The sequence below is a fragment of the Tachyglossus aculeatus genome, chromosome 17 (assembly GCF_015852505.1).
Source record: "Tachyglossus aculeatus isolate mTacAcu1 chromosome 17, mTacAcu1.pri, whole genome shotgun sequence".
NCBI lineage: Eukaryota > Metazoa > Chordata > Mammalia > Monotremata > Tachyglossidae > Tachyglossus > Tachyglossus aculeatus.
Window position 1 is genome coordinate 56352664 of NC_052082.1, and position 22324 is coordinate 56374987.

At 47.7% G+C, this 22324-nt stretch overlaps 1 protein-coding gene across 1 annotated transcript in view; it reads left to right on the forward strand.

Moving 5' to 3' along the window:
• The window catches only part of TMEM132E (transmembrane protein 132E), a 65079-nt gene that overhangs the window by 15059 nt on the left and 27696 nt on the right, over window positions 1-22324 (forward strand). Inside the window, exons 2-3 of the mRNA XM_038759300.1 lie at window positions 9733-10124; window positions 18138-18652. Coding sequence (XP_038615228.1) covers window positions 9733-10124; window positions 18138-18652 — 907 coding nt within the window. The remainder of the gene's footprint in view (window positions 1-9732; window positions 10125-18137; window positions 18653-22324) is intronic.

Here is a 22324-nt window from a genome sequence, read left to right on the forward strand (position 1 = left end):
TGATCCGGTTGTCCCACGTGGGGCTCACAGTTTTAATCCCCATTTGACAGATGAGGTCACTGAGGCCCAGAGAAGTTTAGTGACTTCATTCATTCATTCATTCAATCGTATTTATTGAGCGCTTATTGTGTGCAGAGCACTGGACTAAGCGCTTGGGAAGTACAAGTTGGCAACATATAGAGACGGTCCCTACCCAACATCATCATCATCATCATCAATCGTATTTATTGAGCGCTTACTATGTGCAGAGCACTGTACTAAGCGCTTGGGAAGTACAAATTGGCAACATATAGAGACAGTCCCTACCCAACAGTGGGCTTACAGTCTAGACTGCCCAAAGTCACCCAGCTGACAAGTGGCGGAGCCGGGATTAGAACCCATGACCTCTGGCTCCCAAATCCGGGCTCTTTCCACTGAGCCATGCCGCACCCCGGCGCTTAGAACAGTCCCTGACTCATAGTAAGCGCTTAACAAATACTATAATCATCATTATTATTATTATGGTTCATTCATTAAATATGCTCAATAAATACGATTGAATTCATTCATTCATTCATTCATTCAATCGTATTGAGCGCTTACTGTGTGCAGAGCACTGTACTAAGCGCTTGGGAAGTACAAGTATTTCTCTCATCTGTAAAATGTGGATTCAATACCTGTTCAGCAGCGTGAAGCAGTGTGGCTCAGTGGAAAGAGCCCGGGCTTTGGAGTCAGAGGCCGTGGGTTCAAATCCTGCTCCACCACTTGTCAGCTGGGTGACTCTGGGCAAGTCACTTCACTTCTTCTAGACTGGGAGCCCACTGTTGGGTAGGGACCGTCTCTATCTGTTCCCAAATTGTACTTCCCAAGCGCTTAGTACAGTGCTCTGCACACAGTAAGCGCTCAATAAATACAATTGAATGAATAAATACAATTTAGACTGTGAGCCCAATCTTTTAGACTGTGAGCCCACTGTTGGGTAGGGACCGTCTCTATCTGTTCCCAAATTGTACTTCCCAAGCGCTCAGTACAGTGTTCTGCACACAGTAAGCGCTCAATAAATACGATTGATTGATTGATTGATTTTCTGGGCCTCAGTTCCCTCATCTGGAAAAGGGGGATGAAGACCGTGAGCCCCTCGTGGGACAACCTTGTATCTCCCCCAGCGCTTAGAACAGTGCTTTGCACATAGTAAGCGCTTCACAAATACCAACGTGATTATTTATTTTCCTTGTACCTATCTATTCTATTTATTTTATTTTGTTAGTACGTTTGGTTTTGTTGTCCGTCTCCCCCTTCTAGACTGTGAGCCCACTGTCGGGTAGGGGCTGTCTCTAGATGTTGCCAGCTTGGACTTCCCAAGCGCTTAGTCCAGTGCTCTGCCCACAGTAAGCGCTCAATAAATATGATTGATTGATTGATTATTAACATTATTATTATTACAACTTGGCCAAATGGTTGCTTTGTGGCCCACAAGCACATGCAGCCACGCAAGCGTGTTTTCTGTCTCCCCGCTTTGTGTCTTCCATCTTTCACCGTCTCCCTCCGCGTCAGGCCGACCGTGGGGCCGGGGTGGGCCCCCCCTCAGCTTTCCTCCCCCGCCGTGAGACCCCCCTACCCTCTTCCTCCGCCCCCGCAGACCCCCCAACCCCCATCTCCAGGGGTGGTCTTCTAGCCTGTGAGCCCGCTGTTGGGAAGGGACCGTCTCTAGATGTTGCCAACTTGGACTTCCCAAGCGCTTAGTACAGTGCCCTGCACCCAGTAAGCGCTCAGTAAATACGATCCAATGGATGATCCTGGCCGGCGGTGTGGACGCCTCGCTGGGGAGCGGGGGGCGTCAGTGATAGGCCGGGGCGGGGTGGGATGCCCAGGATGCCCACCTGTCATCCTCCCACCCTCCTCGGCCTCCGCGGAATTCCCTGAGCTGACCTCTGACCCCGCCTCCCCCTCGGCATCCCTGAAACAGCCGCCCACCGCCCTCATTCCCAGAATTCCTCTGGCCCCTCGTCATGCCCTCCAAACGCTTACTGTACGATTGGCATCCCTACCTTTTTTTTTTTTACTAAGCGCTTACTATGTGCAAAGCACTGTTCTAAGCGCTGGGGAGGTCACAAGGTGATCAGGTTGCCCCACAGGGGAGCTCACAGTCTTCATCCCCATTTTCCAGATGAGGGAACTGAGCCCCAGAGAAGTTAACTGACTTGCCCGAAGTCACACAGCTGACAAGTGGATTCGAACCCATGACCGCTGACTCCAAAGCCCGTGCTTTTTCCACTGAGCCACACTGTTTCTCTAGTAATGATGGTATTTGTTAAGCGCTTACTATGTGCAAAGCACTGTTCTAAGCGCTGGGGAGGTTACAAGGTGATCAGGTTGTCCCACGGGGGGCTCGCCGTCTTCATCCCCATTTTACAGATGAGGTAACTGAGGCCCAGAGAAGTGAAGTGACTTGCCCAGAGTCACCCAGCTGACAGTTGGCGGAGCTGGGATTTGAACCCATGACCTCTGACTCCAAAGCCCGGGCTCTTTCCACTGAGCCACACTGCTTCTCTAATAATGATGGTATTTGTTAAGCGCTTACTATGTGCAAAGCACTGTTCTAAGCGCCGGGGAGGTTCCAAGGTGATCAGGTTGTCCCACGGGGGGCTCGCCGTCTTCATCCCCATTTTACAGGTGAGGGAACTGAGGCCCAGAGAAGTGAAGTGACTTGCCCAGAGTCACCCAGCTGACAGTTGGTGGAGCCGGGATTTGAACCCATGACCTCTGACTCCAAAGCCCGCGCTCTTTCCACTGAGGCACGCTGCTTCTCTAATAATGATGGTATTTGTTAAGCGCTTACTATGTGCAAAGCACTGTTCTAAGCGCCGGGGAGGTTCCAAGGTGATCAGGTTGTCCCACGGGGGGCTCACTGTCTTCATCCCCATTTTACAGGTGAGGGAACTGAGGCCCAGAGAAGTGAAGTGACTTGCCCAGAGTCACCGAGCTGACAGTTGGCGGAGCCGGGATTTGAACCCATGACCTCTGAGTCCAAAACCCGGGCTCTTTCCACTGAGCCACGCTGCTTCTCTAATAATGATGGTATTTGTTAAGCACTTAATATCATCATCAATCGTATTTATTGAGCGCTTACTATGTGCAGAGCACTGTACTAAGCGCTTGGGAAGTACAAATTGGCAACATATAGAGACGGTCCCTACCCAGCAGCGGGCTCACAGTCTAAAAGGGGAAGACAGAGAACAAAACCAAACATACTAACAAAATAAAATAAATAGAATAGATATGTACAAGTAAAATAAATAAATAGAGTAATAACTATGTACAAACATCTATCCATATATACAGGTGCTTTGGGGAAGGGAAGGAGGTAAGAAGGGGGGGATGGAGAGAGGGGTGGGGGGAGAGGAAGGAAGGGGCAAATATGTGCAAAGCACTGTTCTAAGCGTTGGGGAGGTTACAAGGTGATCAGGTTGTCCCACAGGAGGCTCACCGTCTTCATCCCCATTTTACAGATGAGGGAACTGAGGCCCAGAGAAGTGAAGTGTCTTGCCCAGAGTCACCCAGCCGACAGTTGGCGGAGCCGGGATTTGAACCCATGACCTCTGAGTCCAAAACCCGGGCTCTTCCCACTGAGCCACATACTTCCCGCTCTGCACGCAGCGGTGCTCCAGCAGACGCCCCACACAGTGCTCTGACGGTCAGCAGGCGCTCAGCACAGTGTTCTCTACTCAGTGGGAAGGGGCTGAGTCGATTCCAAGGAGTGAAGGCCGTGAGCAGAAGGGCCTGGATGGGGGGAAAGGAAAGGAATCCCAAGACCCCAAATTGTCCGACTTTTCGGGGAGCTGGAGGGAGGAAGCCCCCCTGCCCCGCCTCCCCCCTAACAAGTTCTCTCTGCTTCTCTAATAATGATCAATCAATCAATCAATCACTCGTATTTATTGAGCGCTTACTGTGTGCAGAGCACTATACTAAGCGCTTGGGAAGTCCAAGTTGGCAACATAGAGAGACGGTCCCGGCCCAACAGCGGGCTCACAGTCTAGAAGGGGGAGGCAGACAACAAAACAAAACATAACAACAAAGTAAAATAAATAGAATAGATATGTACAAGTAAAATAAATAAATAGAGTAATAAATACGATTTATTTGTTAAGCACTTACTATGTGCAAAGCACTGAGAACAAAACATATTAACAAAATAAAATGAATAGATATGTACAAGTAAAATAAATAGAGTAATAAATACGATTTATTTGTTAAGCGCTTACTATGTGCAAAGCGCTGGGGAGGTTCCAAGGTGATCAGGTTGTCCCACGGGGGGGGGGCTCACAGTCTTCATCCCCATTTTCCAGATGAGGGAACTGAGGCCCAGAGAAGTGAAATGACTTGCCCGGAGTCGCCCAGCTGGCAGTTGGCCCCGAGTCTCCCCTGAAGCCCCCCCGCTGCAGCTGGAGGCCTCATCCCCCACGAGCCCCCTACCCTCCTCCGAGTGGCCGGCACGATATTTAAAACATCCCGTGTCCCCCCCACCCCGGTTCATCCCGCTCCTCGACGCCCCGTTTCCTCAGAGCTAAATTTACCTCGGGCCCACCCGGACCAGCTGTTCGCCTCCCCTTGACTCACCCTGCATTAATTAATAATAATAATAACTAGGATTTGTAAAGCGCTTACTATGTGCCAGGCGCTGTACTGAGCCCTGGGGGTGGATACAAGAGAAGCAGCGTGGCTCAGTGGAAAGAGCCCGGGCTTTGGAGTCAGAGGTCACGGGTTCAAACCCCGGCTCTGCCAGTTGTCAGCTGTGTGACTTTGGGCAAGTCACTTGTCTGTGCCTCAGTTACCCTATCTGTAAAATGGGGATTAAGACTGTGAGCCTCACGTGGGACAACCTGATCAACTTGTATCTACCCCAGCGCTTAGAACAGTGCTTTGCACATAGTAAGCGCTTAACAAATACCAACATTATTATTATTATTGTATCAGCAAATCGGGTTGGTCCCACTTGGGGCTCCCAGTCGCGACCCCCATTTTATAATAATAATAATAATAATGGCATTTATTAAGCGCTTACTATGTGCAAAGCGCTGTTCTAAGCGCTGGGGAGGTTACAAGGTGATCAGGTTGTCCCCCGGGGGGCTCACAGCCTTCATCCCCATTTGACAGATGAGGGAACTGAGGCCCAGAGAAGCGAAGCGACTTGCCCAAAGTCGCCCAGCTGGCAATTGGCAGAGCCGGGATTTGAACCCATGACCTCCGACTCCAAAGCCCGGGCTCTTTCCACTGAGCCACTCCGCTTCTCCGCTTTTCCGGATGAGGGGAGCGAGGCCCAGGGAAGCGAAGCGACTCGCCCAAAGCCACGCAGCGGACAAACGGCAGAGCCGGGATTAGAACCAGTGAGAAGCAGCAGCGTGGCTCAGTGGAGAGAGCCCGGGCTTTGGAGTCGGAGGTCATGGGTTCGAATCCCGACTCCGCCACATGTCTGCTGTGGGACCTTGGGCAAGTCGCTTCACTTCTCTTCTCTGAGCCTCAGTGACCTCATCTGTCAAATAGGGATGAAGACTGTGAGCCCCAAGTGGGACAACTTGATCACCTTGTATCCCCCCCCAGCGCTTAGAACAGTGCTCTGCACATAGTAATCAATCAATCAATCGTATTTATTGAGCGCTTACTGTGTGCAGAGCACTGGACTAAGCGCTTGGGAAGTACAAGTTGGCAACGTATAGAGACGGTCCCTACCCAACAGTGGGCTGACAGTCTAGAAAGTGGGCTGACAGTCTAGAAAGTGGGCTGACAGTCTAGAAGCGCTTAATAAATGCCGTCATTATTATTATTATTATTATTATTATTATTATTATTATTATTCTGGCTCCCAAACCTGGGCTGTAGCCACTAGGCCATGCTGCTTCTCTTTAAAGCCGTCCATCCCCTCGCCCCCTCCCACCTCACCTGGCTCCGCTCCTCCTCCAACCCAAACGGCACACTTCGCCTGTTCATTCATTGTCATATTTATTATATGTATATATGTTTAATAAGAAGAAGAAGAATGATGGTGGCACTTGTTAAGCGCTTCATACCTGCAAAGCACTGTTCATTCATTCATTCATTCAATCGTATTTATTGAGCTCTTACTGTATGCAGAGCACTGGACTAAGCGCTTGGGAAGTATAAGTTGGCAACATATAGTGACGGTCCCTACCCAACAGCCGGCTCACAGTCTAGAATATATATAATATATATATTTAATAATAAGAATAATAATGACGGTGGCATTTGTTAAGCGCTTCATATGTGCCAAGCACTGTTCATTCATTCATTCAATCAATTGTATTCATTCATTCAATCGTATTTATTGAGCGCTTACTGTATGCAGAGCACTGGACTAAGCGCTTGGGAAGTACAAGTTGGCAACATATAGTGACGGTCCCTACCCAACAGCCGGCTCACAGTCTAGAATATATATATATATATATATATATATATATATGTTTAATAAGAAGAATAATAATGATGGCATTTGTTATGCGCTTCATACGTGCCAAGCACTGTTCATTCATTCATTCATTCAGTTGTATTTATTCATTCAATCGTATTTATTGAGCGCTTACTGTATGCAGAGCAGTGGACTAAGCGCTTGGGAAATACAAGTTGGCAACATATAGTGACGGTCCCTACCCAACAGCCGGCTCACAGTCTAGAATGAATATATATATATATGTTTAATAATAAGAATAATAATGATGGTGGCATTTGCTAAGCGCTTCATACGTGCCAAGCACTGTTCATTCATTCATTCATTCATTCAGTTGTATTTATTCATTCAATCGTATTTGAGTGCTTACTGTGTGCAGAGCACTGGACTAAGCGCTTGGGAAGTACAAGTTGGCAACATATAGAGACGGTCCCTACCCAACAGCCGGCTCACAGTCTAGAATATATATATATATATATATATATATTCTATATATATATGTTTAATAATAAGAATAATAATGATGGTGGCATTTGTTAAGCGCTTCATACGTGCCAAGCTCTGTTCATTCATTAATTCATTCAGTTCAATCAATCAATCAATCAATTGTATTTATTGAGCACTTACTGTGTGCAGAGCACTGGACTAAGTGCTTGGGAAGTACAAGTTGGCAACATAAAGAGACAGTCCCTACCCAACAGTGGGCTCACAGTCTAAAAGAGTGGGCTCACAGTCTAAATTGTATTTATTCATTCAGTTGTATTTATTCATCATCATCATCATCAATCGTATTTATTGAGCGCTTACTGCGTGCAGAGCACTGGACTAAGCGCTTGGGAAGTACAGGTTGGCAACATATAGAGATGGTCCCTACCCAATAGCTGGCTCACAGTCTAGAATATATATAGAATATATATATATCTATATATATATGTTTGTACATATTTATTACTCCATTTTATTTGTACATATTCTATTTTATTTTGTTAATATGTTTTGTTTTGTTCTCTGTCTCCCCCTTCTAGAATGAATAAATGAATGAACATATAGAGACGGTCCCTACCCAACAGCCGGCTCACAGTCTAGAATATATATATATTTATGTATATATGTTTGTACATACTTATTACTCTATTTTATTAGTACATATTTATTCTATTTATTTTATTTTGTTAATATGTTTTGTTTTGTTGTCTGTCTCCCCCTTCTAGACTGTGAGGCCACTGTTGGGTAGGAACCGTCTCTCTGTGTTGCCAACTTGTACTTCCCAAGTGCTTAGTACAGTGCTCGGCACACAGTAAGCGCTCAATAAATATGATCGATTGATTGATTGATTGTACTTCCCAAGCGCTTAGTACAGTGCTCTGCACACAGTAAGAGCTCAATAAATACGATTGAATGAATGAATGAATGAATGAATGAACAGTGCCTGGTACAGAGTATGCACTTAATAAATGCCATCATTATCATTATTATTATTATTATTATTATTATTCTTTGGGCTTTGGTTACCTCATCTGTAAAATGGGGATGGAGATTGTGTGAGCCCCACGTGGGACAGGGATTGGGTCCAACCCGATTTGCTTGGATCCACCCCGGCGCTTAGTACAGTGTCTGGCACAGAGTAAGCACTTAACAGATGCCGTGATTATTATTATTTAGGGAGTGGGAGAAGAGGAAAGGAGGGCTTCCTGGGGGAGTCGGGCCTTCAACAGGGCTGTGAAGGCGGGTGGAGAGCGATGGTCTGGAAGGAGGGCGTCCAGAGGCGGGACATTGTCGAGTCTTCTAGACTGTGAGCCCATTGTTGGGTAGGGACGGTCTCTAGATGTTGCCAACTTGGACTTCCCAAGCGCTTAGTACAGTGCTCTGCACACAGTAAGCGCTCAATAAAGAGGATTGATTGATTGATTGAGGGGCCCGTGGCATCGGATGGGAAGAGCCGGGGAAGCGGCTGCCGCCCGGTGCCTTGGGGGAGGGTCTCCTTGGAGGGTGGGCACCCATCCACCCTGCCATACCCAGGGGTATCCTGAGAGGAGGCACCAACCGCCCTGTCGTGCCCGGGCATCTCTTCATTCATTCATTCATTCTTTCAATCGTATTTATTGAGCGCTCACTGTGTGCAGAGCACTGGACACGGTCCGTCTGCCCCTTCTAGACTGTGAGCCCACTCGTCTAGACTGTGAGCCCGCTGTTGGGTAGGGACCGTCTCTAGATGTTGCCAACTTGGACTTCCCAGGCGCTTAGTCCAGTGCTCTGCACACAGTAAGCGCTCAATAAATACCACTGAATGAATGAATGAATATGTTTTGTTTTGTTGTCTGTCTCCCCCTTGTAGACTGTGAGCCCGCTGTGGGGTAGGGACCGTCTCTAGATGTTGCCAAATTGGGCTTCCCAAGCGCTTAGTCCAGTGCTCTGCACACAGTAAGCGCTCAATAAATACGATTGAATGAATGAATGAATATGTTTTGTTCTCTGTCTTCCCCTTCTAGACTGTGAGCCCGCTGTGGGGTAGGGACCGTCTCTAGATGTTCTCAACTTGGACTTCCCAAGCGCTCAGTCCAGTGCTCTGCACACAGTAAGCGCTCAATAAATACCATTGAATGAGTGAATGAATATGTTTTGTTGTCTGTCTCCCCCTTCTAGACTGTGAGCCCGCTGTGGGGTAGGGACCGTCTCTAGATGTTGCCAACTTGGACTTCCCAAGCGCTTAGTCCGGTGCTCTGCACACAGTAAGCTCTCAATAAATACCATTGAATGAGTGAATGAATATGTTTTGTTCTCTGTCTCCCCCTTGTAGACTGTGAGCCCGCTGTTGGGTAGGGACCGTCTCTATATGTTGCCAACTTGGACTTCTCAAGCGCTTAGTCCAGTGCTCTGCACACAGTAAGCGCTCAATAAATACCATTGAATGAGTGAATGAATCTGTTTTGTTATCTGTCTCCCCCTTCTAGACTGTGAGCCCGCTGGTGGGTAGGGCCCGTCTCTATATGTTGCCAACTTGGACTTCCCAAGTGTTTAGTCCAGTGCTGTGCACACAGTAAGCGCTCAATAAATACCACTGAATGAATGAATGCCCAGGGGTCTCCCAGGGGAGGTCGGTCTACCTTGCAGCACCCCGAGGTGCCCTGGGGTCTTGGCAGGGGAACAATAATAATAATAATGATGGCATTTATTAAGCGCTTACTATGTTGTAAGCGCTGGGGAGGTTCCAAGGTGATCAGGTTGTCCCCCGGCGGGGGGAGAGGCGGGCGTCGCGGCCGACGGACGGGCGGGCCTGTCTCCTGTCGTTGCAGCCGGCCTGGCCGTCGGAGCCGAGGAGGGGGCCTCGTCGGCGTGGTCCCCCCGGCCCGTGCTGCCCGTGAGCTACCGCCTGTCCCGCACGCGGCTGGCCTTCTTCCTGCGCGAGAGCCGGCCGGGCCCGGCGGCCAACGGCAGCGGCCACGGAGGTGGCCACGGCGGCGGCGACGGGCCCCTGCAGCGCGCCGAGCCCTTCGTCGTCTTCCAGACCAAGGAGCTGCCCGTCCTCAACGCCTCCCTGGGCCCGCTGACCACCAGCCGCGTGCTGCCCCGCGAGCTGCTGCAGCCGCCCAGCCCGCTCGACGTGCCCGGGCAGCTGACCGTCAACTGGAAGGTCCGCGCCTTCATCGTGCGCCTCCGCGTGCCCGCCACCCAGCCCGTGGCCCAGGTCAGAGCCCGCCTCGGGGGGCTGGGGGAGAGGGACTCCAGAGGACCCGGGTTCTAATCCTGCCTCCGCCAGTGCTCCTCTGGGCCTCAGTTCCGGTAAAATAAGAATTAAGAATAATGACGTTTATTCAGCGCTGACTGTGTGCCGAGCCCCGTTCTGAGCGCTGGGGAGGTTACAGGGTGATCAGGCTGTCCCACGGGGGGCCTCAGTTCCGGTAAAATAATAATAATAATGATGGCGTTTATTAAGCGCTTACTATGTGCCAAGCCCTGTTCTAAGCGCTGGGGAGGTTACAGGGTGATCAGGCTGTCCCACGGGGGGCCTCAGTTCCGGTAAAATAATAATAATAATGATGGTGTTTATTAAGCGCTTACTATGTGCCAAGCCCTGTTCTAAGCGCGGGGGAGGTTACAAGGTGATCAGGCTGTCCCACGGGGGGCCTCAGTTCTGGTAAAATAATAATAATGATGATGGCGTTTATTAAGCGCTTACTATGTGCCAAGCCCTGTTCTAAGCGCTGGGGAGGTTACAGGGTGATCAGGCTGTCCCACGGGGGGCCTCAGTTCCGGTAAAATAATAATAATAATGATGGCGTTTCTTAAGCGCTTACTATGTGCCAAGCCCTGTTCTAAGCGCTGGGGAGGTTACAGGGTGATCAGGCTGTCCCATGGGGGGCCTCAGTTCCGGTAAAATAATAATAATGATGATGGCGTTTCTTAAGCGCTTACTATGTGCCATGCCCTGTTCTAAGCGCTGGGGAGGTTACAGGGTGATCAGGCTGTCCCACGGGGGGCCTCAGTTCCGGTAAAATAATAATAATGATGATGGCGTTTATTAAGCGCTTACTATGTGCCAAGCCCTGTTCTAAGCGCTGGGGAGGTTACAGGGTGATCAGGCTGTCCCATGGGGGGCCTCAGTTCCGGTAAAATAATAATAATAATGATGGCGTTTATTAAGCGCTTACTATGTGCCAAGCCCTGTTCTAAGCGCTGGGGAGGTTACAGGGTGATCAGGCTGTCCCATGGGGGGCCTCAGTTCCAGTAAAATAATAATAATAATGGCATTTATAGCCCTGTTCTAAGTGCTGGGGAGGTTACAAGGTGATCAGGCTGTCCCACGGGGGCCTCAGTTCCGGTAAAATACTAATCAATCAATCATATTAATTGTAATAATCGTATCAATCGTAATAATAATAATAATAATGGCATTTATTAAGCGCTTACTATGTGCCAAGCCCTGTTCTAAGCTCTGGGGAGGTTACAAGGTGATCAGGCTGTCCCACGGGGGGCCTCAGTTCTGGTAAAATAATAATCAATCAATCGTATTAATCGTAATAATCGTATCAATCGTAATAATAATGGCATTTATTAAGCGCTTACTATGTGCCAAGCCCTGTTCTAAGCGCTGGGGAGGTTACAAGGTGATCAGGCTGTCCCACGGGGGGCCTCAGTTCTGGTAAAATAATAACAATAATAATAATAATAATGGCATTTATAGCCCTGTTCTAAGTGCTGGGGAGGTTACAAGGTGATCAGGCTGTCCCACGGGGGGGGCCTCAGTTCCGGTAGAATAATAATCAATCAATCGTATTAATCGTAATAATCATATCAATTGTAATAATAATAATAATAATAATAATGGCATTTATTAAGCGCTTACTATATGCCAAGCCTTGTTCTAAGCGCTGGGGAGGTTACAAGGTGATCAGGCTGTCCCATGGGGGGCCTCAGTTCCAGTAAAATAATAATAATAATAGTAATAGCATTTATTAAGCGCTTACTATGTGCCAAGCCCTGTTCTAAGCACTGGGGAGGTTACAAGGTGATCAGGCTGACCCATGAGGGGCCTCAGTTCCGGTAAAATAATAATAATGATGGCATTTATTAAGCGCTTACTATGTGCCAAGCCCTGTTCTAAGCGCTGGGGAGGTTACAAGGTGATCAGGCTGTCCCACGGGGGGCCTCAGTTCCGGTAAAATAATAATAATGATGATGGCGTTTATTAAGCACTTACTATGTGCCAAGCCCTGTTCTAAGCGCTGGGGAGGTTACAGGGTGATCAGGCTGTCCCACGGGGGGCCTCAGTTCCGGTAAAATAATAGTAATAACAGTGCCCTCAACATAGTAAGCGCTCAATAAATACTATTGATGATGATAATAATAATGGCATTTATAGCCCTGTTCTAAGTGCTGGGGAGGTTACAAGGTGATCAGGCTGTCCCACGGGGGGCCTAAGTTCCAGTAAATACTAATCAATCAATCGTATTAATTGTAATAATTGTATCAATCGTAATAATAATAATAATAATAATAATAATAATAATCATGGCATTTCTTAAGCGCTTACTATGTGCCAAGCCCTGTTCTAAGCACTGGGGAGGTTACAAGGTGATCAGGCTGTCCCATGGGGGGGGCCCTCAGTTCTGGTAAAGTAATAGTAATAATAATGGCATTTATTAAGCACTTACTATGTGCCAAGCCCTGTTCTAAGCACTGGGGAGGTTACAGGGTGATCAGGCTGTCCCACGGGGGGCCTCAGTTCCGGTAAAATAATAATAATAATAATAATAATAATGGCATTTATAGCCCTGTTCTAAGTGCTGGGGAGGTTACAGGGTGATCGGGCTGTCCCACGGGGGGGCCTCAGTTCCGGTAAAATAATAATAATAATGATGGCGTTTATTAAGCGCTTACTATGTGCCAAGCCCTGTTCTAAGCGCTGGGGAGGTTACAAGGTGATCAGGCTGTCCCACGGGGGGCCTCAGTTCCGGTAAAATAATAGTAATAACAGTGCCCTGCACATAGTAAGCTCTCAATAAATACGATTGATGATGATAATAATAATGGCATTTATAGCCCTGTTCTAAGTGCTGGGGAGGTTACAAGGTGATCAGGCTGTCCCACGGGGGCCTCAGTTCCGGTAAAATACTAATCAATCAATCGTATTAATTGTAATAATCGTATCAATCGTAATAATAATAATAATAATAATGGCATTTATTAAGCGCTTACTATGTACCAAGCCCTGTTCTAAGCGCTGGGGAGGTTGCAGGGTGATCAGGCTGTCCCACGGGGGGCCTCAGTTCTGGTAAAATAATAATAATAATGATGGCGTTTATTAAGCGCTTACTATGTGCCAAGCCCTGTTCTAAGCGCTGGGGAGGTTACAAGGTGATCAGGCTGTCCCACGGGGGGCCTCAGTTCCGGTAAAATAATAACAATAATAATAATAATAATGGCATTTATAGCCCTGTTCTAAGTGCTGGGGAGGTTACAAGGTGATCAGGCTGTCCCACGGGGGGCCTCAGTTCCGGTAGAATAATAATCAATCAATCGTATTAATCGTAATAATCATATCAATTATAATAATGGCATTTATTAAGCGCTTACTATGTGCCAAGCCTTGTTCTAAGCGCTGGGGAGGTTACAAGGTGATCAGGCCGTCCCATGGGGGGCCTCAGTTCTGGTAAAATGATAATAATAATAATAATGGCATTTATTAAGCGCTTACTATGTGCCAAGCCCTGTTCTAAGCACTGGGGAGGTTACAAGGTGATCAGGCTGTCCCATGGGGTGCTTCAGTTCCAGTAAAATAATAACAATAATAATAATAATAATGACATTTATAGCCCTGTTTTAAGTGCTGGGGAGGTTACAAGGTGATCAGGCTGTCCCACGAGGGACCTCAGTTCCGGTAAAATAATAATAATAATAATGGCATTTATTAAGCACTTACTATGTGCCAAGCCCTGTTCTAAGCGCTGGGGAGGTTACAACGTGATCAGGCTGTCCCACGGCGGGTGCTCACAGTCTTCGTCCCCATTTTCCAGATGAGTGAACTGAGACCCAGGGAAGCTAAGTGGACTTGCCCAAAGTCACGCAGCTGACAATTGGCGGAGTCGGGATTTGAACCCATGACCCCTGACTCCAAAGCCCGGGCTCTTTTTACTGAGCCACGCTGCTTCTCTGAAAAAAGGGATTTAGATGGTGAGCCCCAGGCGAGACCACCTTATCACCTTGTCTTTCAATCATTCATTCAGTCGTATTTATTGAGCACTTAATCAATCAATCGTATTTATTGAGCGCTTGCTGTGTGCAGAGCACTGGACTAAGCGCTTGGGAAGTCCAAGTTGGCAGCATATAGAGACAGTCCCTACCCAACAGTGGGCTCACAGTCTAAAAGGGAGAGACAGAGAACAAAACATATTAACAAAATAAAATAAATAGAATAGTAAATACGTATGAGTAAAATAGAGTAATAAATCCGTACAAACATATATCCATATATACAGGTGCTGTGGGGTTGGGAAGGAAGTAAGGCGGGGGGGATGGGGAGGAGGGGGATAATAATGGCATAATAAGTGCCATTATGATTATGATTATCATTAGGCCGTAAGTAGAGTAATAAATCTGCACAAACATATACATATATACAGATGCTGTGGGGAGGGGAAGGAGGTAAGGCGGGGGGATGGGGAGGGGGATAATAATGGCATAATAAATGCCATTAATATTATTATTAATCAATCAATCATATTTATTGAGCGCTTACAGTGTGCAGAGCACTGTACTGTGTGCAGAGCACTCCTCCAGGAGGCCTTCCCAGACTGAGCCCCCTCCTTCCTCTCCCCCTCCCCATCCCCCCCGCCTTACCTCCTTCCCCTCCCCACAGCACCTGTATATATGTATAGATGTTTGTACGGATTTATTACTCTATTTATTGATTTATTTTACTTGTACATATCTATTCTATTTATTTTATTTTGTTAATATGTTTTGTTTTGTTCTCTGTCTCCCCCTTCTAGACTGTGAGCCCACTGTTGGGTAGGGACCGTCTCTAGATGTTGCCAACTTGGACTTCCCAAGCACTTAGTCCAGTGCTCTGCACGCAGTAAGCGCTCAATAAATACGATTGACTGATTGTACTAATCAGTGGGCTCACAGTCTAGAATTATTATTATTATTGATTGATTATTATTATTAGAATTATGATGATGATGATGATGATTAGGCCGGTCTGGTTGTAACGCAAGGCCCATTTAGTCCAGTGCTCTGCACACAGTAAGCGATCAATAAGTACGATTGATTGATTGTACTAATTGGGCTCACAGTCTAGAATTATTATTATTATTGTGGTTTATTATTATTATAATTATTGTGGTTATTATTATTAGAATTATGATTATGATTATGATGATGATTAGGCTGGTCTGGTCGTAATGCAAGGCCCACTTAGTCCAGTGCTCTGCACACAGTAAGCGCTCAATAAATACGATTGAGTGATTGTACTAATCAGTGGGCTCACAGTCTAGAATTATTATTATTAATTATTGTTATTAGAATTATGATGATGATGATGATGATGATAATTAGGCTGGTCTGGTCGTAATGCAAGGCCCACTTAGTCCAGTGCTCTGCACACAGTAAGCGCTCAATAAATACGATTGGCTGATTGTACTAATCAGTGGGCTCACAGTCTAGAATTATTATTAGAATTATGATGATGATGATGATGATGATGATTAGGCCGGTCTGGTCGTAATGCAAGGCCCACTTAGTCCAGTGCTCTGCACACAGTAAGCGCTCAATAAATACGATTGATTGATTGATTGTACTAAGCGCTTGGGAAGTCCAAGTTGGCCACATATAGAGATGGTCCCTACCCAACAGTGGGCTCACAGTCTAGAATTATTTTTATGATGATGATTATTATTATTAGAATTATGATGATGATTGTCAGACTTAGCTGTGTGACTTTGGGCGAGTCACTTCACTTCTCTGGGCCTCAGTTCTCTCATCTGTCAAATGGGGATGAAGACTGTGAGCCCCCTGTGGGACAACCTGATCACCTTGTATACCCCCAGCGCTTAGAACAATCACTCAATCAATCGTATTTATTGAGCGCTTACTGTGTGCAGAGCACTGGACTAAGCACTTGGGAAGTCCAAGTTGGCAACATATCATCATCATCATCAATCGTATTTATTGAGCGCTTACTATGTGCAGAGCACTGTACTAAGCGCTTGGGAAGTACAAATTGGCAACATCTAGAGACGGTCCCTACCCAACAGTGGGCTCACGGTCTACAAGAAGTCTACAATAGTGGGCTCACAGAGAAGCAGCGTGGCTCAGTGGAAAGAGCCCGGGCTTTGGAGTCAGAGGTCATGGGTTCAAATCCCGGTTCCGCCACTTGCCAGCTGTGTGACTTTGGGCAAGTCACGTCACTTCTCCAGGCCTCAGTTCCCTCATCTGAAAAATGGGGATTAAGACTGTGAGCTCCACGTGGGACAACCAGATCACCTTGTATCCCCCCCAGTGCTTACAACAGTGCTCTGCACATAGTAAGCACTTAACAAATGCCATTATTTATTTATTATTTATTTATTTACAAGAACAGTGCCTTGCACATAGTAAGCGCTTAATAAATGCCATTATTATGATGATGATGACGATGATGGTGATGATGAGGCCGGTCTGGTCGTAACGCAAGGCCCACTTATTCCAGTGCTCTGCACACAGTAAGTGCTCAGTTAATATGATTGATTGATTGATTGTACTAAGCGCTTGGGAAGTCCAAGTTGGCAACATATAGAGACCTTCCCTACCCAACAGTGGGCTTACAGTCTAGAATTATTATTATTATTATTATTATTGATTATTATCATTATTATTATTAGAATTATGATGATTGTCAGACTTAGCTGTGTGACTTTGAGTGAGTCACTTAACTTCTCTGGGCCTCAGTGACCTCATCTGTAAAATGGGGATGAATCAATTAATCAATCATATTTATTGAGCGCTTACTGTGTGGAGAGCACTGTACTAAGTGCTTGAGAAGTCCAAGTTGGCAACATATAGAGACGGTCCCTACCCAACAGTGGGCTCACAGTATAGAATTATTGTTGTTGTTATCATTATTGATTATTATTATTATTAGAATTATGATGATGATTGTCAGACTTGTCAGCTGTGTGACTTTGGGTGAGTCACTTAGCTTCTCTGGGCCTCAGTAACCTCATCTGTAAAATGGGGATGAATCAATCAATCGTATTTATTGAGCGCTTACTGTGTGCAGAGCACTGGACTAAGCGCTTGGGAAGTCCAAGTTGGCAACATATAGAGACGGTCCCTACCCAACAGTGGGCTCACTTAACTTCTCTGGGCCTCAGTGACCTCATCTGTCAAATGGGGGATGAAGACTGGGAGCCCCCCGTGGGACAACCTGATCACCTTGTATACCCCCAGTGCTTAGAACAATCAATCAATCATATTTATTGAGCACTTACTGGGTGCAGAGCACTGTACTAAGCACTTGGGAAGTCCAAGTTGGCAACATATAGAGTCCCTACCCAACAGTGGGCTCACTTCACTTCTCTGGGCCTCAGTGACCTCATCTGTCAAATGGGGGGTGAAGACTGTGAGCCCCCCGTGGGACAACCTGATCACCTTGTATACCCCCAGTGCTTAGAACAATCAATCAATCGTGTTTATTGAGCGCTTACTGGGTGCAGAGCACTGTACTGAGCGCTTGGGAAGTCCAAGTTGGCAGCATATAGAGAGGGTCCCTACCCAACAGTGGGCTCACTTCACTTCTCTGGGCCTCAGTGACCTCATCTGTCAAATGGGGGGTGAAGACTGTGAGCCCCTTATGGGACCACCTGATCACCTTGTATCCCCCCAGTGCTTAGAACAATCAATCAATCGTATTTATTGAGCGCTTACTGGGTGCAGAGCACTGTACTGAGCGCTTGGGAAGTCCAAGTTGGCAGCATATAGAGAGGGTCCCTACCCAACAGTGGGCTCACTTCACTTCTCTGGGCCTCAGTGACCTCATCTGTCAAATGGGGGGTGAAGACTGTGAGCCCCCTGTGGGACCACCTGATCACCTTGTATCCCCCCCAGCGCTTAGAACAGTGCTTTGCACACAGTAAGCGCTTAGTAAATGCCATCATGATGATGACGATGAGGGATGAGGGCGGTTGTGGTGGTAACGCAAGGCCCACTTCCGGTTTAGGTGCTGTTCTACGTGGCCGGCCGGGACTGGGACGACTTCCGGGGGACGGAGCGCCTGCCCTGCGTGCGCCTGCACGCCTTCCGCCAGGCGCGCGACGTGCACGCCGCCTGCCGGCTGGGCGGGGGGCTGGCCTCCTGCCTGGCGCAGGCGCCCCTGCCCGCCGCCTGGTTCGGCCCCGCGCGGCGCCGGCGCCGGCCCCCGGGGGCGGGGCCGGGCGCGCCGGAAGGGGCGGGGCCGGGCGCGCAGGCGGAGCTCTACTACAGCCTGCACGCGCCCGGCCGGGAGGGGGCGGGCGAGGGCGAGGGCGAGTGCGCCGGCGCGGCGCCCGGCGCCCCCCTGCGGCGGGTGGGCAGCGTGCGCCTGGTGCCGCCGCCGGCCGCGCCTGCGCAGGAGGAGCAGCGCCTCGACGCCAACGTGTTCATCCGGCGGCCCGGCGGGGCCCTCCGGCCCGGCGACGTCCTCACCGTCCTCCTCTGCCTCCACCCCAACGCCTCCGTCCACGCCTTCACCCTCAGGCACGAAGACACCGACTCCTCATCACCATCGGAATAATAATAATAATCATAATAGTAATGATGTTGGTACTTGCTAAGCGCTCACTGTGTGCGCAAAGCACTGTTCTGAGCGCTGGGGTAGATGCAGTCAATCAATCGATCGTATTTCTTGATCACAACCATCAGAATCATCATAGTAATAATAATAGTAATGATGTTGGCGTTTGTTAAGCACTCGCTATGTGCACAGCACTGTTCTAAGCGCTGGGGTAGATGCAATCAATCAGTAAGCGCTTGGGAAGGCCAAGTTGGCAGCATGGAGAGACAGTCCCTACCCAACAGTGGGCTCACAGTCTAGAAGGGGGAGACAGATGCAATCAGTCAATCATATTTATTGAGCGCTTACTTCTGTGCAGAGCACTGTACTAAGCACTTGGGAAGGCCAAGTTGGCGAAACGCCTCCGTCCCCGCCTTCACCCTCAGGCACGAAGCCACCAACACCTCACAACCATCAGAATCACAATCAGAATGTTGCTATTTGTTAAGCGCTCACTGTGTGCACAGCACTGTTTTAAGCGCTGGGGTAGATGCAATCAATCCGCCAATCGATCGTATTTATTAAGCGCTTACTGTGTGCAGGACGCTGGACTAAGCGCTTGGGAAGTCCAAGTTGGCGAAACGCCTCCGTCGACGCCTTCACCCTCAGGCACGAAGACACCGGCGCCTCACAACCATCAGAATAATAATAATAATAATAATAATCATAATGATGTTGGTACTTATTAAGCGCTCACTGTGTGCGCAAAGCACTGTTCTAAGCGCTGGGGTAGATGCAGTCAATCAATCAATCGTATTTCTTGATCACAACCATCAGAATCATAATAATAATAGTAATGATGTTGGTGTTTGTTAAGCGCTCACTGTGTGCGCAAAGCACTGTTCCAAGCGCTGGGGTAGATGTAATCAATCAGTCAATCAATCAATCAATCGTATTTCTTGAGCGCTTACCGTGTGCAGGGCGCTGGACTAAGCGCTTGGGAAGTCCAAGTTGGCAAAACGCCTCCATCCCCGCCTTCACCCTCAGGCACGAAGCCAGCACGCCTCACAATCATCAGAATCACAATCAGAATCAATAATAATAATAACAATAATGTTGGTATTTGTTAAGTGCTCACTGTGCGCAAAGCACTGTTCTAAGCGCTGGGGTAGATGCAGTCAATCAGTCAATCAATCGATCGTATTTCTTGATCACAACCATCAGAATCATCAGAATCGTCAGAATCATACTAATAATAATCATAGTAATGATGTTGGCATTTGTTAAGCGCTCACTATGTGCAAAGCACTGTTCTAAGCGCTGGGGTAGATACAATCAATCAGCCAATCCGATCATATTTATTGAGCGCGTACTTTGTGCAGGGCGCTGGACTAAGCGCTTGGGAAGTCCAAGTTGGCAAAACGCCTCCGTCCACACCTTCACCCTCAGGCACGAAGACACCGACGCCTCACCACCATCAGAATCATAATAATCATAATAATAATCATAATAATGATGTTGGTGTTTGTTAAGCGCTCACTGTGTGCGCAAAGCACTGTTCTGAGCGCTGGGGTAGATGCAGTCAATCAATCGATCGTATTTCTTGATCACAACCATCAGAATCATAATAATAATAGTAATGATGTTGGTGTTTGTTAAGCGCTCACTGTGTGCAAAGCACTGTTCTAAGCACTGGGGTAGATGCAATCAATCAGCCAATCAGTCGTATTTATTAAGCGCTTACCGTGTGCAGGGCGCTGGACTAAGCGCTTGGGAAGTCCAAGTTGGTGAAACGCCTCCGTCCACGCCTTCACCCTCAGGCACGAAGACACCAACGCCTCACCACCATCGGAATCATAATCATAATCATAATCATAATGATGTTGGTACTTGTTAAGCGCTCACTGTGTGCGCAAAGCACTGTTCTGAGCGCTGGGGTAGATGCAGTCAATCAATCGATCGTATTTCTTGATCACAACCATCAGAATCATCATAGTAATAAAAATAGTAATGATGTTGGCGTTTGTTAAGCGCTCGCTGTGTGCACAGCACTGTTCTAAGCGCTGGGGTAGATGCAATCAATCAGTAAGCGCTTGGGAAGTCCAAGTTGGCAGCATGGAGAGACAGTCCCTACCCAACAGTGGGCTCACAGTCTAGAAGGGGGAGACAGATGCAATCAGTCAATCATATTTATTGAGCGCTTACTTCTGTGCAGAGCGCTGTACTAAGCACTTGGGAAGGCCAAGTTGGCGAAACGCCTCCGTCCCCGCCTTCACCCTCAGGCACGAAGCCACCAACACCTCACAACCATCAGAATCACAATCAGAATGTTGCTATTTGTTAAGCGCTCACTGTGTGCACAGCACTGTTTTAAGCGCTGGGGTAGATGCAATCAATCCGCCAATCGATCGTATTTATTAAGCGCTTACTGTGTGCAGGACGCTGGACTAAGCGCTTGGGAAGTCCAAGTTGGCGAAACGCCTCCGTCCACGCCTTCACCCTCAGGCACGAAGACACCGACTCCTCATCACCATCGGAATAATAATAATAATCATAATCGTAATGATGTTGGTACTTGTTAAGCGCTCACTGTGTGCGCAAAGCACTGTTCTGAGCGCTGGGGTAGATGCAGTCAATCAATCGATCGTGTTTCTTGATCACAACCATCAGAATCATAATAATAATAGTAATGATGTTGGTGTTTGTTAAGCGCTCGCTGTGTGCACAGCACTGGTCTAAGCGCTGGGGTAGATGCAATCAATCAGTCAATCCGATCGTATTTATTAAGCGCTTACTGTGTGCAGGGCGCTGGACTAAGCGCTTGGGAAGTCCAAGGTGGCGAAACGCCTCCGTCCACGCCTTCACCCTCAGGCACGAAGACACCAACGCCTCACAACCATCAGAATCACAATCAGAATGTTGGTATTTGTTAAGCGCTCACTGTGTGCACAAAGCACTGTTCTAAGCGCTGGGGTAGATGCAATCAATCTGCCAATCGATCGTATTTATTAAGTGCTTACTGTGTGCAGGGCGCTGGACTAAGCGCTTGGGAAGGCCAAGTTGGCGAAACGCCTCCGTCCCCACCTTCACCCTCAGGCACGAGGACACCGGCGCCTCACCACCATCAGAATCATAATAATAATCATAATCATAATGATGTTGGTGTTTGTTAAGCGCTCACTGTGTGCGCAAAGCACTGTTCTAAGCGCTGGGGTAGATGCAATCAATCAGTCGATCGTATTTCTTGATCACAACCATCAGAATCATAATAATAATAGTAATGATGTTGGTGTTTGTTAAGCGCTCACTATGTGCAAAGCACTGTTCTAAGCGCTGGGGTAGATGCAATCAATCCGCCAATCAATCGTATTAATTAAGCGCTTACTGTGTGCAGGGCGCTGGACTAAGCGCTTGGGAAGTCCAAGTTGGTGAAACGCCTCCGTCCACGCCTTCACCCTCAGGCACGAAGACACCAACGCCTCACCACCATCAGAATAATAATCATAATCATAATCATAATGATGTTGGTACTTGTTAAGCGCTCACTGTGTGCGCAAAGCACTGTTCTAAGCGCCGGGGTAGATGCAGTCAATCAATCGATCGTATTTCTTGATCGCAACCATCAGAATCATCATAGTAATAATAATAGTAATGAT